The 17470-nt window shown below is 55.9% G+C and overlaps 4 protein-coding genes across 4 annotated transcripts; 2 read left to right on the plus strand and 2 right to left on the minus strand.

Moving 5' to 3' along the window:
- Positions 1-575: 575 nt before the first annotated feature.
- Positions 576-1347, minus strand: spf31 (uncharacterized protein; the record flags this gene model as incomplete). The annotated part of the gene is made up of 3 exons (XM_083192445.1): positions 576-1110; positions 1175-1211; positions 1269-1347. The coding sequence occupies 3 exons, from the start codon at positions 1345-1347 to the stop codon at positions 576-578; spliced, it is 651 nt and encodes a 216-aa protein (XP_083051502.1).
- A 335-nt stretch (positions 1348-1682) lies between these two features.
- DBP10 (ATP-dependent RNA helicase DBP10) lies at positions 1683-4430 on the plus strand (the record flags this gene model as incomplete). Its single annotated transcript, XM_083192446.1, has 2 exons — positions 1683-1944; positions 2005-4430. 2 exons carry the CDS (start codon positions 1683-1685, stop codon positions 4428-4430), a joined length of 2688 nt encoding a protein of 895 aa, XP_083051503.1.
- Positions 4431-5061: 631 nt separating this feature from the next.
- ACO1O0_002987 (folliculin-interacting protein N-terminus-domain-containing protein) lies at positions 5062-8646 on the minus strand (the record flags this gene model as incomplete). The annotated part of the gene is made up of 2 exons (XM_083192447.1): positions 5062-8499; positions 8548-8646. 2 exons carry the CDS (start codon positions 8644-8646, stop codon positions 5062-5064), a joined length of 3537 nt encoding a protein of 1178 aa, XP_083051504.1.
- Positions 8647-11827: 3181 nt separating this feature from the next.
- Positions 11828-17467, plus strand: IML1 (GTPase-activating protein IML1; the record flags this gene model as incomplete). The annotated part of the gene is made up of 2 exons (XM_083192448.1): positions 11828-12376; positions 12431-17467. The coding sequence occupies 2 exons, from the start codon at positions 11828-11830 to the stop codon at positions 17465-17467; spliced, it is 5586 nt and encodes a 1861-aa protein (XP_083051505.1).
- Positions 17468-17470: the final 3 nt, after the last annotated feature.

Raw genomic sequence — 17470 nt, forward strand, 5'->3', positions numbered from 1 at the left:
CCATTACCCGTGAGAGACAAGTTTATAGATGGATAGATGGGAATAGGGGTGGTGGAGGTTGCATCTTGTAGGTGTTCAAAAGGGTTGATATTCTGTTTTCTGGCGTCCATGGAGGGTCCATATACCCGCGAATACTGTTGTAGATCTGCAGTCATGGACCTAAGTATTTATTGTATACTAGCCGAGTAGCATAGAATTGCTGAGCGGGTGTTGCTCCAGCCGAGGCCACTCTCCTCATATCATTTCACAACTTTCACCAACATGGCTGTGAGCTGTTTCCTCTTGGAAAGCTTCGAACCGGCGTTGGGGGCTATGGCTATGCTGTACTCACAATGGTTCGGACGCTGCCTGCCTGAGTTATTTTGTCGGTAATATTGGATTGTTTGCGAAGTGGTACCTGTGACTTCGCCTGTCCAAGTTAGATTCTCGGACTGGTTATATGCCTTTCCACTCACAGACATGATGCCTTGTATAAAAGAAATCCCATAAAAATCATGAAAGAATCCTTCGCCCATCTATCGCCATACTCCCTTGGTCTCCCATTTACGGGTAGAAACCACCGCACGCCCTCCCCCTCAGCCGATGGGCTTCATCTTCTTTTTCTTCTTCTTCTCCGGGGCACTGCCCGACTTTCCCTTCTGGAAATCGCGCCAGCTGCTGATGCGCTCGTCCCGCGTGGCCTCCCAGTCCTGGTCGTGCTGCCTCTTGCGCTTGCGCTCCTCCATCTCCTCGTCCTGGCGCTTCTGCTCGCGGCCCTCCTCCTGCATCTGGGCCTTCATCTGGCGGCGGCGGCGGTGCTCGTTCTCGATGAGCACCTCGCGCGTCTTGGCGCGCCACTTGCGGTGGAAGTCGTCCGTCTTGAGCTCGGGGCTGTCGACAGTCCACTTGTTCTCGCGGATCAGGAGCATGCGCGCGTCGGCAATGGCCTCGTCGAGGCGTGCCCGGTGCTTCTCATCCATTAGCTCCGTCTGGGCCTTCTTGAGGCGGTCAAAGGCGTCCGGCGCCTGCGGATTCTTGGTCTTGTCGGGATGGATGAGGAGGGACTTCTTGCGGTAGGTAATTTTGATGTCGGATTCGGGGACGCCCGGATTGAGGTCGAGGACGGCGTAGCTGTGTGGCTGTCAATACGTGAGGAGCGACTGAATCTGAATGGGGAGGGTGCTAGATGACTTACGCATCTAGGCGAAACGCCTTCAGAATGCGATCTATCTCTGCATCCTAATCGTATGTCAGTCTTCACTGTAGAAATCATCGGCGAAGTCGCAGACTTGCCTTGTCGAATTCCTTGGCCTCCAGCTCGAGGGCGTCGAGGGCATCCTTGTCGTCCGCAGTGTCTTTATCGGCCATTTTGGCACAGGATATGAACACAAGGAGTGATTCTGATTCTACCGCTGCGAGATTCACGGCAATAGAGGAAGGATGAAGGATTTTGGGCGGCGCTGAAGAGGCGGAGGAGGTGCTGAAGTCCGTTTGTCGGCCGAGACGGGCAAGACACGTCCCAGACCCAAAGTGCTGCAATGCCGCCCCAGATCCACCCTCCTGCCCCGCGACGATAAGATAAGGTGCCGACCGAAAAAAAAATCGGGTGCAGAGCAAAGTCAAGCGCAGCTGCGGTTCCTGGTTTCTTGACCGACCATTCATCCATCATCCCCAGTACAGGACGAAAGGGAAAAGGTGCCACAATGCCTTATCGCGGTGCCTCACCAGCTCCTTCGGAGCCCGAAGTCGACATTCTCGGCTCGCTCTACCCAGGCGACGATGCTAGCGACGGACAGCCCGCGACAGCTCAGGATGTAGACTTCGACGATATCCTCAATGGGCCCGACGGTGGTGACGATGACGGCGACGAGGCCTTCATTGCCCTGCAGCAGGCTGCTTCGTATCGCAAGGCCTCGAATCTGAAGGGAAAGACGGTCAAGAAGGGCGGAGGCTTCCAGGCCATGGGTACGAGACCCAGATCTTCTCCCTCGTGTTTTGGCGCTGGCGCTGACTGACCTGAGCTAGGCCTCAATGCAAATCTCCTCAAGGCAATCACAAGAAAGGGATTCTCAGTACCGACCCCGATTCAGCGAAAGACGATACCTCTGCTGCTCGACAGGAAAGATGTGGTGGGCATGGCTAGGACCGGTTCCGGAAAGACTGCCGCCTTCGTTATCCCCATGATCGAGCGCCTGCGTGCACACAGCGCCAGGTTCGGCTCGCGAGCACTCATCATGTCGCCCTCGCGCGAACTGGCCATCCAGACTCTCAAAGTCGTCAAGGAGTTCAGCAGGGGCACCGACCTTAAGTCAGTCCTTCTCGTCGGTGGTGATAGCTTGGAGGAACAGTTTGGCTTCATGTCCAGCAACCCGGACATTGTCATTGCTACCCCCGGCCGATTCCTGCACCTGAAGGTCGAAATGTCCCTCGACCTTTCGTCCATCCAGTATGTCGTCTTTGACGAGGCCGATCGACTGTTCGAAATGGGTTTCGCCGCGCAGTTGACCGAGATTCTCCACGCCCTACCCCCGTCCAGGCAGACTCTCTTGTTCTCAGCCACCCTTCCAGGATCGCTTGTTGAGTTCGCCCGCGCAGGTCTTCAGGACCCCAGTCTTATCCGTCTCGACGCTGAGACGAAGGTCTCGCCAGACCTAGAAAGCGCCTTCTTCTCCGTGAAAGGCGCCGAGAAGGAGGGTTCACTTCTGCACCTCCTCCACGACGTAATCAAGATGCCCGTTGGCCCTCCTGAAACTGCGTCGAAAGAAGATGATACGGGGTCGAAGAAGAGGAAACGAGGGCCCGATGTGCCTCGGGGTAAACCGACCGAGCACTCCACTATTGTTTTCACAGCTACAAAACATCACGTCGAATATCTAGCAACCCTGCTTCGCACGGCCGGATTCGCCGTCTCGCACGTTTACGGATCCCTAGATCAGACGGCTCGGCGGATTCAGGTGGAAGACTTTAGACACGGGAAAACAAATATTCTCGTCGTCACTGATGTCGCTGCCCGTGGTGTCGATATCCCGGTTTTGGCCAACGTCATCAACTATGACTTTCCCACACAGCCCAAGGTGTTCGTTCACCGTGTAGGTCGTACAGCCAGAGCTGGTCAGAAGGGTTGGAGTTACAGTCTGGTCAGGGATATCGATGGCCCTTACTTGCTGGATCTTCAACTCTTCCTCGGCAGGAAGCTCATTATTGGTCAAGGCGATGCCGGGGCCTCCTTCACTGAGGATGTCGTTGTAGGCTCACTAAAGAGAGACTCGGTGGAGACTAATGTGGAGTGGCTCAACAAGACTCTGAAAGATCATGAAGATATTGATGCGCTACGAGTGGTTGCTGGAAAGGCGGAGAAGCTATACATGAAGACCCGAAACTCGGCCTCGAGCCAGAGTGCCAAACGAGCCCGCGAGCTTGTCAAGTCTAACCCTTGGAGTGAACTGCACCAGCTATTTGGCCAGGACGTGGACGGCGAAGAGCGGGCACGCACAGCCATGTTGGCCAAGATCAGCGGATACAAGCCTCCGGAGACGATATTCGAAGTCGGTCATGGAGACAAGTCAACCAGCGAAGCAGCAGAGGTGATGAAGCATTTACGCAAACGGATCCAGCCCAAGAAGCGGGAACAGCCAGCAGCGGTTGAGGAGGACGACGACCACTATATGCCCGACGTGCCACGGAAGCCCCAAACGGAGTCTGACTCGGACGAGGAGTCGGGAGCCGAAGAGGTAGACATGGAGGAAGACCTAGACGACGACGGTCTCGAGGTCACCGTCTCCAACGCCAACAGCTCCAAGAAGGGCAAGACGGACTGGCGCGACTCCGAGGTCTTCATGTCCTACACCCCGCGCACCACCAACGCCGCCGAGGAGCGCGGCTACGGCGTGCACTCTGGCGGCGCCGGCTCCAGCTTCGTCGAGGCCGCCCGCGACGCGACCATGGACCTGGGCAACGACGAGACGGCCAAGGCCTTTGGCGTCCCCACGCGCTCGCGCATGCGCTGGGACGCCAAGTCCAAGAACTACGTGTCGCGCGAGAACGATGACGACGGCTCCAAGGGCGCTAGGATGGTCATCGGCGAGAGCGGTGTCAAGATCGCGGCGAGCTTCCAGAGCGGGCGCTTCGACCGGTGGAGGCGCGAGCAGCGCCTGGGCCGCACCCCTCGAGTAGGCGAGGCCGAGAAGCCCGGACCCGGAGCTGGACGGCAGCCCTCGGGCCCGCGGTACAAGCACAAGCAGGAGAGGGCACCCAAGGAGGCGGACAAGTACCGCGACGACTTCCAGGTGCGCAAGAAGCGTGTCGACGAGGCGAGGGAGAAGCGCGTGGGCAGGTTCAGGGATGGCATGGGGAGCAAGAAGGAGCTCAAGGGCACGGACGATATCCGCAAAGCCAGACAGGAGCAGCAGCGGCGGAGGGAGAAGAACGCAAGGCCTCCGAAGAGGAGGTAGCGAGGTATTGGCTAAACAGGGTTACGAGGACTGCAATAATAAAACCACCCAAGACATAACAAGGCCATCCATCCATTCGTATGTGACGACTGTGATGAAGCAGGCATATACTCGGGAGTCATGCGGCATATTATTCACAGGTATTTTGGAAAATCATCGTAGAACGCTTCATGAGTTGCCCATATAAGATCTAATGACCATAGACTCCTCCGGTTACCGATGCTTCAAAGCAAAGCCATATTCGCCCTGCGTATGCTTTCGTAAACTCACAGGCTCAAATGGTCGAGAAACCAAGCGGGTCTGCATGATGTCCTCAGCGCCATCAGATGAGTTCCTAGATCCCTCCCAGTCTAGAAATGAAAATAGTCCCTAGTTCCAATCTAATAATCGCCATGGGCTTAGAAGTCAGGGTTAAATGGTGAAAGACAAAAGCAAGATGAGGTATCGTTTCCGAGATTAACCTGTTACGTATGAAGGGGTATCGGTCAGGGCCTGCTGACAGAAAAAAAAACGAACACATCCTCACAACCAAAACAAAAACAGGGTAATTATAAAGAGTAGAGGGGCATCAAGGGGGTGTTGGGGGGAGGATGGGCAATGTGCGGGGGAAAATGGCCGAAACGATCTGAGATCAAGCGGCTTCAACTCCCGTGTCGAGATTGGAAATCCACTCTCGGATAGCCTCTTGTAGGAGGGATTCTTGATAGCGACCTCCCACCTCGCCGCCGAGTTTGTTAATGCGCTTCTCGCGCCGATCACTGACGTCCCGGATGAGGTCTTCAAGCGCGGACAGTATGATAGTCTTGCACCTCATTCGAGGCACGTCCAGAGAGGTGGTTGGGAGGTGACTAGTCTCCGGCAGCGTTTCCGATAGAGGGTTGCCACTGTCGCTACCAACTCGTGACATGCTTCGGGACAAAGGGCTGTCTTTGCTGTCGTCGGGCTGGAATCCTATCACCTTCTCCATCGCCTCTACCAACAGGTTATCGGGCTTGGACACGGTCTCTTCGATAAATTCTTCCTCGAGTTGGGTTTCGTATGGAAGAATAGATGGCGTGTGGGGGACGGTCGTTGACTGGCCTCCAGCACCACCGGGTCTCTCAACAGGCTGCCTCGGCTTTACCAAGCGTCGATGGACAATGCGGCGGACTGTGTTGGTCGTCGTATCGGCAATGATGACACGTCCGACATCAACCCATTGTTGGAGACGCCCCTCCCCTGAGATATGAACAGAGGAGCCGGGAGTAGGCTCAGATCGGAGTGTAGCTTTGACCTGATCCACTAGATCATCTTGGGGTGGAATAGCCTGCAGAGCGAAATCAGGGTGGAAGCGAGTCAGCCACCCGGCAGCATTCAGAGGCTGGTCTCCGTCGGCCGACATCCTCACTGAATTCTCAAACGAGTCTAACCCTACCGCAAGACCAGGCGTCGATAGACAGCCACTACTAGACGGCGAGCTGATGGCAGACTCAAAGGAGGTGATGTAGTCCGGGAACGGGAAGTCGACATCAATGACGCCATCGTCTTCATTAATAGATGTTTTGACGGGCGATTCAAAGGCCCCGGTGGGGTCAGGTGTACGGTCGGTTTGACTGAACGACGGCCTTGGCCTCCCAGTGTGGTCTCTGGGCGTGGTGACATCTCGTGCCTCGGTGGTCTCAACCCGAGCATCCATGCCTGTGCTCGTTTGGACCATGACTGATGCTTCCCGGACCATTTCCGACAGCCTGTCCCTCTTCATTGCCGCAGCCTTGGCGGGGGATCTCGTGTCGCTCGAGTGCCCAGGGGAGCTCATGCTTGTAGACTCGCGCCGTCGCGGACTCCACAGGCCGCTGATGACACTCCCCCATCTGGAACTCTGACTTCTGGAATCTGTGCTGGCGGTGCTGACGTGACTACTACTCTCGCCTCGTTTCAAAGAGCGCTTCAGATCATCCGTTGCCAAACTTCCACTGCTTTCCGGGCGTGGTCTCCTATTGCTGTCGCCCCGTTGCAGTGAGGAAAAATGGGGTGTAGTTGTCTCGGGCAAAATAGTGGCCGTTGTAGCGGCACTGCTTTTCCTACTCAATAGGTCGTTTCCAGGCATGGCAATGCTAGCAGGTCGAATAGACCCTGCATCTGAAACGCGGCGTTCATGATTCCGTTCCATGCTAAGGTGGGCCAGCTGGGGGGGCACCGCGGATGCTCTCGCGCCTTGGCTCGTGTTTCTTGAATGTGAGGTACGCCGGTTGCCGGTGCGTCGATTAATCTTCCGGCGCAAAGACTCCTCCCGTAAAACGGGCACAACGTAGGTTGGCGGCGAATGCGCGAACCCACTGATAGAGGTAGAAGTACTCGGTCGGTGCGCGCGGTTAGTAGGCACCTGTTGGTTCGCGGGCAAAAACGCCGAGAGCAGAAATAATAACCTGCGAGCAGCCATCTTGTCGTCCGCGACAATAATGGTGCGGGCTGGTAGAGACAAGTCCTCGCTTTCGCGGGTTTGCCGATTGCTCAAGTAACGCCGCCGAATAGACGGGGGGCTGAGGGCCTGCAACCAGTCGGTGTGAGTTCCTAGAAACCCAGTGAACAGGTTATAAAGGAATGGTCCTTGGCCAATGGACTGCGTCCACTTCCACGTCCATATCGCTTCGTCCCGCCAGATACCCCATCGACCTTGACCAGTAACAACCCTCGCCGCTTTCAGGCCGGTTACTATCCGTCTTCGCGCAACATTTACCTCTGCTGCAATATTCATATCGAGCGCCAGGCAGTTTGGCGAAAGTGACACAAGCTTCACCGTGCTCTTTGGTGGCTTCGGTCGCGGTAAGTCCATGCTTCGCCGGTCGGGCGCCGCTTGGTTCCGAGGAGGCGCAACACTTGGAGGGACTGGTGTCGCATACGGATCTGGTGATGCGACATCGGCCTGCTTGAGTAAAGTCCTTATAGTCGTCGCAGTGATCGATTGCAGGTGGGTCAATGTTCTTATAACGATGTCCCAGTGTTGTGTCAGCGAGTCGATCCTATCCTCCACGTCAACAGAGAAGGACGAGTCGGTCATTTCGCCGTGCACACCGGATCCCGTCATGTTGAACCACATGGGCCGAGCAGAGCTGCAAGAGGAGGAAAATACATCCGGCTCCGTGTACGACCCCGACTCGCGGAATGCTGATTTCGGTGTAGCCAATGTAGAAACCCTCGAGGACGGAAGCTGAACAACCAACACAACCGCATACATGGGGGTGCGTCGTTGCCTGGGAGCGGTCGCGTTCTTCGCCCCAACCTCCTCCGCAGTCGTTGGGAAAGGGTAGCCAGCATTGTCATCGGAGAATCGGTTTTGGGGCGTCGAGGCTGAGTTCAAGTCTTCATTTGTAAGGCTGACAGGGAATAAACGTGTGATGAGAACCTTCTTTTTCTCGACGATACGGTGGCCTGAATTATTTGAGGCAAAAGTTGTCGGAGAAACTGTGCGAGATGTGAAGGACTGGGAGAGCTTGCTGGTGCGGGTGCTTGATCGGCCTATCGAGCTGCGTCCATCGCTGATGATAGACGCAGGATGATCAGTTACGCGAGACTCGACAGGCACGACATGGACCTTGGTCGATGTTCCCTTGTAAGCCATGAGCTCCGAGTTGCCAAAAATGCAACTCGAGAATGTAGCAAGCTCGTCACGATACTCCCGTGAAGCCCTCTGAGTCTCCGTCTCCACGGAACTCTGTGTTCGGGCATGGAGGGAGCCTCGACGGTCAAATGCGCCCTGACGAGTCTGGGGGCTTTCTGCCTGCGTCGCGAACGGCCTTGGGAGCTGGGTAATGCTGCCTTTGCGAGACTGGGCCGGGGTTCTCCGAGAGTCTTGGCCATTTGCGTGGGAGCGCTCCAGCGTTGTTGAAGAAGCAGGAGAAGGCTGGCTGTCGAATAGAAGGGAGGCGTTTGAATGCCCAAGAGTATCCTGCATAATGAGAACACGGACGTCCCGTATATCGAGGTCCACATCGTCGTTTGAGTCGAAGGCGGTCGATGTTCCAGAGGCAGAAGGGGTGAGGGGGGCGGCAGAGAGCGGGAACACTTGGTCATTCCGGTTCTGGAACAATGCCTGGGGATCTGGAAACAGTAGGTTGCGTGTGTGTATATCCTCCTGGACCGACTCGAGTGACGAGACGGGGCGAGAGATGGTGGCCTGGGGTTGAGAGGGAGTGGAGGCGGTACCACCCGTGCCCAGATGGAGCAGCCGGCCTATCATGGTGGTATGGCGGAGTGACTATGCTCGTCGATGATATTCGTCCGCCTTGTCGTTGGTTTAGAGCCGTGACAATCGCCGGCGGCTGATCTCGGAGGCGCCGGCAAGATGAGATTGGAAACAGCGGTCAAGCGATGGCCACGCGAGCAGCCATCTTCCACAGCAAGGTCAATTGATGCGGAGGCGCAAACATAGTAACGTGTCGCCAAAGCGCCAGGGAGTGATACAGCCGCGACGAGTCCAGGTGACGTGAGGCGGGCCGTGGTGGAGGTGGTAGGATGTGGTACGCGTTGGCTGTGTCTCTTGTTTGTGGATCTCGAGCTGGGGCGGGCGCTTGCTCGATGGGGTCGTGCTGGGGAGATGGACCAGGCTCCTCCCAGACCGCAAAACGAAGCCAGTGATCTCAAAGCTGGACCAAAGTTGGACCGACTGATGAGAAAAGGCGAAGAGTGACAGCGCGTGGGATGAGGAGCGGCATGAAATGGCTCAGGAAAGGGCGAGGAGGAGGTCGCGCGAGTAAGTGGCGCCAACCCGAAGTCAGAAAGGCGGTCTCTGTCGGTCTTTCTCAGCAACGGCTCAGATGAAGCAGGAGCAACCTGAAAGGCAGGAAGGCACGAGATGCTAGTGTTAGTGGCAGTGAGTCACTGAAAGCCACTAGCCCCGCGCGGCACGTATTAAACGTTGAAGGAAGAGATCAAGAAACACCAGCGACGTATGTGCGAGAGCAGACAGTCTTGGACAACAAGGGCGGCCAAGATGCGTCCCGCAATGGCTGTGATGTAAGAACGTCCGAGGGTCCAAAGGGAGGTGAAGATGGAGTGGGCACTGTGGCACTGAGGCCCTGGAGGCAAGTGGGCCCGAGCTCTTGACAACAATCAAAGCAACTGGGACTCTTGTTGGAGCAACTTGAGGCTTTGAGCAAGGATGTCGGGTGGAATTGCTCGCTCAGGATTGGACGAGATGGCTGTGCGGGCGGACGAGACTCCAGCAGGCCAGCTGGTGGCGCGCACACTGGAGATGGAGACGTACATTAGCTATCGACTCCAAGTCTTCATCCGTTCGACTCGCTCGTCCCATTCGACCCGTTGGAGCCAGCTGGGCCCTGCGCGACACCGCGCGGGCAGCCAGTGGATTACTAGACCACTGGCGTGTGTCAAATGTCAATCCAGAGCACTGGGTCGTCGACGTCGTGGCGGCGGGGCAGCGCAGACATGAGATGAGCACTCGCACCAGCGCCAGCAGCCCAAAAGCTCCATCTCCAAGGTTCCCACTATGGACAAGACGCCCCAGCAACGGGCATGTTAGCCCTCCAATTGCGTATAAGACACTTGCGACAGCAGGCCAACCGAGTGCCCTCCCAGACTGCCATTCCAGTATGTATTACGGAGTATTCTTTAGTTATCGCCGTTTCTCCCTGGAATCCATTATGGATCGCCTACTCCCGTGATAGCCGTCGTCCGCGATGCTTCTTCCATACGTAGTAGCAGGACAATGTCATGGCAGCATGGATCCACGCTCCCGTCCAGGATCTTCGGCCTCATGGAAGTACTACGTGTACAGATACCACTCCGTATTCCAAACGAAGCCCTCCAGCGGCCGCCATTCACATGCAACGTTTGGAGCTCATTCGTCATCCTGGTTTGGCGTTGTTGCTCAGTGGTGATGAAAGGCGCTCAATTTCCACCAGCGCAACTCCAGTGCCACCACACCTTTCCCCCTCTCTCCCACCCATCTCGTCAAGTTTAGCCCCAGGGCATGCACCATGAGCCACCGCCGGCCTCCAAGTGGAGGGCCGGGTCCCGCTTTTGACTGCAGCATGCACTCGGTGCAGCGCCGTCGAAAATGCGGTGAATGATTTGGGGGTGCTGCAGCCCAGAGACATGCGTGTGATGATGATGCAAATGCTGCTCTCATGCTCGAGGCTTCCGCCGTGGGGTCGAACCCGACGACGGATATTGGTCTGGACTCTTGGAACTCTGGAACTCTGGGTGATGTCAGAAGCGGGACATCTTCAACGAGGGCGCATGCGTACTTCGGACCAAGGCGAAGCATCTATATTATGGGGTATCACCGCAACACCACCGACGGAAGACTTTGATGCCCAATGGCCTCCGTATTCCGTATGGGAAGCTACAATCTACTATGTATTACCCCATTCCCGTTGTGGAAGAGCCCTCGAGAGTCTTGACGCAAGAGTCCAGCTCCTCCGAGTACTCCCCGGTCACAGTCCCAATTACGGAGTGCGGCACGACGGCTATTATATTAATATAACTAGGACAAGGCCAAGTCGAGCCATGCCTACCCGGGCCGGTGGCGGTTCGGAGTGAAGATCAGGGTCCTGATTGATATTAACCGACATGACTTGACGCGGGATACTTCGGATGACGTCGAATGTCCAGGATACCCAGACTCGACTTCAATCAAGAGGCAAGGGGACGCATCAGCCAATCTAACTCGGGGCACATGGTCGTTCAGCCGGATGAACAAACGCCGAGTTGCGTAGTGAACGTAGCAAGTGATGTCCAGGCCAGATCAAACTCCCCCATGTCTCCTCAGAGGCCCTCCGTCAATGCATGGCACCGTATTGGTAACAGCCAGCGGGCCAGAGGCATTCTTATCCCCAGGGAATTGGAGCCCGGGACATTTATCGGCGTTTTGAGCTTGGATTCTCGTATAGCGACTCTGGCCCGAGTTGGACCAGCCCTGCGACATCGGCCCCATTGTCCAGCTGTTCATGAAGCAATGAGGTTGGGGACATGTTTCTTCTGTCGAGGCGGCCTATGTTACTCCTAAGAGAAACTTCCATAAGCTCCTCAATACATAAGCTTCCTAACGAGTGCCCATACTCATATTGCACTCTATGCGTAATGGATGAGTGCGGTGTGGTGGACGGATAGAGGATTCCATCATGACCGAGCAGTGTGGATGGCAGAGCTCAGAAGCCAAAGGCGGTAGGCGGTGACAGCGCTGCGCGTTCCTGCAGCTCGATTCTGCCGACAGGGGTACGTACCTCCTCTGTACGACATCCCATCATGACCTCCATCTCTGTTACACATCCCCATCTACCTTGTTGCTATTCACCATTGACGACGCCAGCAGACGAGCCTGGCGCTGGCATCGAGAGCCATGACCCGAATCCCACCCCAAGCCTCTCCTCCGCCGCGATAAGCGACGCCCCGGCCTCATGGCGCGCAATGCCGCTGCGACGCCTTCGGCTCCGCGCAGAGGGCCACGATGGTCCCGCCTGCGACACCATGAAAACAGCACCTCCAGCCTCGACCGCTCCTCCTCCGCAGATACCTATACGTCGCCTCGCAGCGAATCAACCCATTCGACCATCAAGGATACCCACACTCAACCCCGCGAACGCTACTGCACCATCACCGTCAACGACGGTTATCTAAAGGACGAAGTCCTGCTCAACTTCGATCGCCTGGGCCCGGATGTCAGGCCAGGCTCCTTGATGGGCATTACCGCCCTGAAGGGAGACTCTGGAAAGGGATTTGTAGGCTATGGGAGCTTGAGCAAGTCCGCCGCGGACCACAACGGAGGTCGCAAAGACAATGCTTCCACCCCATCTGATGACGACTATACCGCCAATCGCTATGTCTTCGTCGCCAAGGATATGTCCAAGGATATGAAAAGCCGTCAACCGGATGTCGATGTCAGTGTCTCGAAACACATTGCGGATGCCTTTGGCATGAAGAAGGGGTCCCAGGTCATTCTCGCTCCTGTAAGCTTCCATCCCGTCTAATCTTGCGGCCCGCAACTGACTACCTATTATCAGATAGCCAAAGACAATCCAGCAATTGAGGCGACACATGTTGAGCTCATATTCAAGGACCAATATCTGTCACGGGCCGATCTGTGGAGGCTCACAGTGGGCGAGCTCACGCAGCGAACCATCTACAAGGGACAGTCTATCCTATTCATGGGCACCATCAAGGCTCAGGTGACGGCCGTCTTCGTCAAGGGCCGTCGCGTGCGCTCTGGATTCTTCACGCGAGACACACGGCCCATCTTCCGCAGCGAGTCAGCCAGATATGTTCTCTTCATCCAGATGGCCAAGGAAATGTGGGACTTTGACTCCGAAAGCTCGGGAGAGATCATGTTCAATAAAGTCGTCAACGGCTTTCTCCCCGCCTTGTTTAAGAGATGGGCGTCGCTCAAGGTGAAACACCTCGTTAGTATCGTATTATTTGCCCGCGTGGAATACGATACGGGTCTGGCGACAGATCTCGCAACCGACGCCTTGCAGGACGATTTCTACACAGGCATCCAGCCTTCAGGGAGCAAGCGGCCTTATAAGGACTTCTATCGCGTAGTTGTTAGTGACATGGCCAGCGGCGAGTGGACAACGATCCTTTACCAGCTCAAAAAGGAGTTCAACTCCTTTCGGAGAGATTTCAGCCTCCATCACCAGAAGGTCAACACGTGCTTTGAACATCACACGGAGGGGGAAGTTCCAAAGGATATTCCCTCAAATCGCGTCAAGGCTGAGTCGACCCTGTCCATGTATGGAAATGTCTTGGAGGCAATTCATCTAGCCTCATCCCAATTTGCGCACGATTACGTCGACCGGGACCTGACTCGGACTGGAATCTCCATCATAGTCATCAGCCCTGGACCAGGCGTCTTCGAGGTCGACTACGAGACCCTCAGAAGAACGACCGAGGCGCTTGTGGGTAACGGCATTGGCATTGACCTAATCTGCCTACCGAGGATGCCATTACACTCGGTGCCCCTATTCAAATACCGGAATCCCCAATACTCGGACGACAAGGCACAGAATCGCCACACGAGCATGTCAAGATCTTACCAGAGTCGCGAGAGCACGCCGGCCCTTCAGACACCTCTCGTTGGAAGCTACCAGTCACTCTCAGAATCTTTCTCTCCATCCAAATCGTCCAGCCTGGTACGACACGTGGACGCTCTATCCGCCATGAAGGCAAATGAAGAGTGGTGCTATGCCCTTCCACAGTGGCTGCATGTCTCCTTCTGGACAGGCGCCTCGGACGAGGCCTTGTCTTACGCAGGCATTGCCCTTTCCGTATCAAACAGGGTAGAGAAGGACAACGAGGACGAGTTCATCATGAGATGCCGTATGTACGACTTGCAAATGAGGAGCGTCCTCGAGACCAACGAGATCGAAACCCTGCCCCTACAAGCTGACCCAAACTTTCCATCTGAAGCTTTGGAATCGACGTCGCCCAAATTGCGTCGCAGCGGCAGCCTCGATGATGTCGTCTATATTCCCAACCGACGTATCCCGGACGCCCTGTTCGACCACGTTTACGGGTTCCAAAGGTTCAACCCCGACAAACTGGTCAGACCAGGGGAAAAGTCATTGTGGAAGCAGCTCAAAGAATATGATGATACGAGAGCCCGGCTTCCACGGCAGAAGCGTATCCACCATTCTTCCAGACACGCCCATGATTTGGATGACGACGCAAAGCGCCAAATCGCAGAAGACTCGAAACTGTTTGGAACATCCCTTCCAGACGCCAAGACTAAGAGTCTTGCAAGGTCTGTGAGGAAGCTCTCCATGAACATGCCCGAACTGGAAAAGGCGAACGTACCTCCGCCGCCAGTAAAACTCCAGGGTTCCTCGGGGGGGTCTTCGAAAATGACACCCCCGGCAAAAGCACCGAAGTTCCTCAGACAAATCAGCCTTGGTCAACGTGGCTTTGGTATCGCGGCACCCAAGGCTGCCGCTGCTGAAGTCAAAGCAGAGAGTGTCAGTGCTTCTGATAGATCGTCTGGGGACAAGAATATGCCCATCATGCCACTGTCCCGTTCGGTCTTGAGACCTGGCTCGCCGCAGACAATCACAAGTCGATCATCCTCCGTGTCAGCCCGCACAATCAATACGGACTCGGTCAGACCCATCCTGGAAGAGTTGGCGGCGACCCCCAGCATTCCCATCACAAAGGGGGGTTCAATCCGTCCAGATACAGCCGACGGCCACCGTAGATCGGTGGCCAGGCCAGCCCCAATGATGACCTCCCGTCGGGACAAGCAGGTGGACGACCGCGATGTCCGACATTCGCACGCACTACGGGCAGAAGACGCTCAGAAGGTGTACACGAATAAATTGCGGGCGGGAATACTACCCCAGCTACCATCAAATCTATCACCCACAACGTCCGTCACGCCTTGGCTAACCCTTTTGAATCCCTCGAACCCGGAACAGCACCGGATTGACGATACAGTTCTGTATAGCCGTTGGCAGCACGTCTTCCCCGAGACCACCGAGATGAAGGTTCAGAAATGGAAAGCCCTCTGTTGCCCGGCAGCCGTGCCCTTGACTACCGAGTACTTCCCGTCCAAGTCCCAGTTTGATGCTGAATATCAGAGGCACCCATACAACGTCGACCAAAACCCCGATGACGAGATGACGGATGAACCCAGGACACGCCAGGAGTTCATGAAAGAGCTCATAGGCCTCCGCTTCTCGCAGGGGTTTCAACTCGTCATTGGCCCAGCAGTCGCGAAGGCGTTTGGGCAAAAGGTAATCAAACTCGCAGACATTTTCTCGCGGGACCAACCTTTGGAAGACGGCACGAGCGTCTTCATGTCTGTCGGGAACAACATTCATGAGCTATCCTGCGTCAACGGGACCCAGGTCGAGATCAATATTTACGTCAGGAAGCCGCCTCAGATATCTGCGGCATCCCAAGACTTCTCACCCACATATAAGCCTGCTATCCGCACGCTCCTTGATGAATGTTATCGAACTCGGTATATCGACATCCTGACTCCCAATCCCGAGCGGAACTGGAATACGATCGACTCGTTCCTCGCCGGTCATGGCGATGAGATGATGGAGAGTACGCGGTTTTGGAGAGCGAGATTTGTGCTTATTCCGAGCCTCTCCAAACACCATTCAAACACGAAGCCGCAGACCGGCGACAACCCCGAGGAGATTCGTATCGAGGGCATCAAACGTCTCGCCCAGCTGTGGCAAAAACACCGCTACATACCTCCCGGGGAACGCCGGTTCCATGCGGTTGGGAGTCGCAAACGTCTTGACCCGTGTCCCCTTGATGTCGTATATAAAACGGAAGACCCTTCCGTCGTGGTGACCGCTGAGCTGGAAAGTCTTCCTTTCTTGGAAGAAGGAGCCCCGCGCAAGGGACAGCTTGTTTCGAGCAAGGAGCGGTTCCACAAGTCGAACCTGAATCTGGCCGCTCTTGCTGATGCCATGCAACAGCCTGTCGAGGCTGGTGGAGTGCCACTTCGCAATCGTAGATGGCATCTCCGCCTTTATTACAACTCGTTTATTGGATCTGACATGACGACGTGGCTGCTGGAAAATTTTGAAGGTCTAGACAGCCGGGAAGAAGCTGAAGCTCTCGGCAACGCCTTGATGGTTATCGAGGACAGTAAAGGCAAGGATAAAGAGGGGGCAGAATCCAAGAGCGACAAGCACAAGGGTCTCTTCGTACACGTGGAGAAACGACATCAGTTCCGCGATGGCAACTACTTCTATCAACTGTCAAGCGAATTTGCCAAGCCCCAGCCTGGGTGGTTCAACAGCCGACGGCGTGATACATCGGTTCCCGCGACGCCATTACCCGACAACCCGAACAAAGACTCTCCGCGGTTAGGCAACCGGCCGACGTCGTTTAGTGCTGAGAAGTCGCCAGCATCATCGTCCACCACGCCTACGCTACCTCTTCCGCAGTCTCGGGGCAAGCTCCCACAGGTTGATCTCAGCAAGGTCATCAAATACGACGTGGACCACAGGAAGAGATCATATCGTCCCGAGCATATTAACCTGCACTACGATCGCCTTCACAACCCGGACAACTGCTACCACATCCGCATAGACTGGGTGAATACCACCGCAAAGCTCATTGAGGATGCGGTTGAGGCTTGGGCAAGGGAAGCGAGTCAGTACGGTCTCCGCCTGGTCGAGGTGCCTATCAAGGAGGCTGCCGCTATAACCGACACAAACCCATTCCGCAAGCCTTTCCACCTCAAGCTCGCGACACCTCCGCCAGACCAGAACCCCGAATCATACTATGATCCGAACTCCTTGGGGCCTCAGACGCTCCCAGGGAGGCACTTCTATCAGACGGCCATTCTGAAGAAATTTGACTTTGTCCTCGACTTTGAAGCCGCCTCTAACTTCCCCAGCAATGTGGATGTGAGGTACTCCTGGGGTAAGCCGGATTACAAGTGTACCCAGTACATCCACCGATCCGGCGTTTTGCTCGCCCAGATCACGGACACTGGCGACATCCTGCTGCTGGCGAATCGTCTATCCAACAACCGCGCCTCCAATGTGTGCGACCAGCTCCGCGTTCAGACCGCAGGGCCCGAACAGCCTCATATAGGCGGACGAAGCATCATGTCGGCCGGTGCCCACAGCGCCTTCAACCTCCCTGAGCCTGTCTCGATCGCCTCTCCCATGGTCAAGCCAGCCTTCTACCACCAGTCGCCCGCTCTCAAACCGGTTACCAACAACAACATCAACCTGCAGCCGATGCCTCCCGAGCCAGAACCCATCAAGGACGAGGTCGAGGCTTTCTGTAGCAACGCGGCCGTGCTCGAGGAGTTCTACAAGGAGACATTGGAGAAGAGTCAGGCCGTTCCTAGCACTCCTTCCACACTCGGCCAGATGTCTGTGCTAGACCCCGTGCCGGAGGCCAGTATCCCCACGCTGGGGCTGCCCCCTGGAGTGCTAGGTGGTGACGGAGGCGGAGGGTTTATGGGAGGTGCGAGTGTTCGCATGGGAAGCCCCATGTCTTTCTTGAGGAGAGGGAGTGTACAGCTTGAAGGTCTAGGATTAGGGTCCAAGGGGAAGAAGACGGAGTGATGT

Source organism: Amphichorda felina (genome assembly GCF_050947745.1).
Source record: "Amphichorda felina strain 45539 chromosome Unknown scaffold_3, whole genome shotgun sequence".
In the NCBI taxonomy this organism is placed as follows: Eukaryota; Fungi; Ascomycota; class Sordariomycetes; order Hypocreales; family Bionectriaceae; genus Amphichorda; species Amphichorda felina.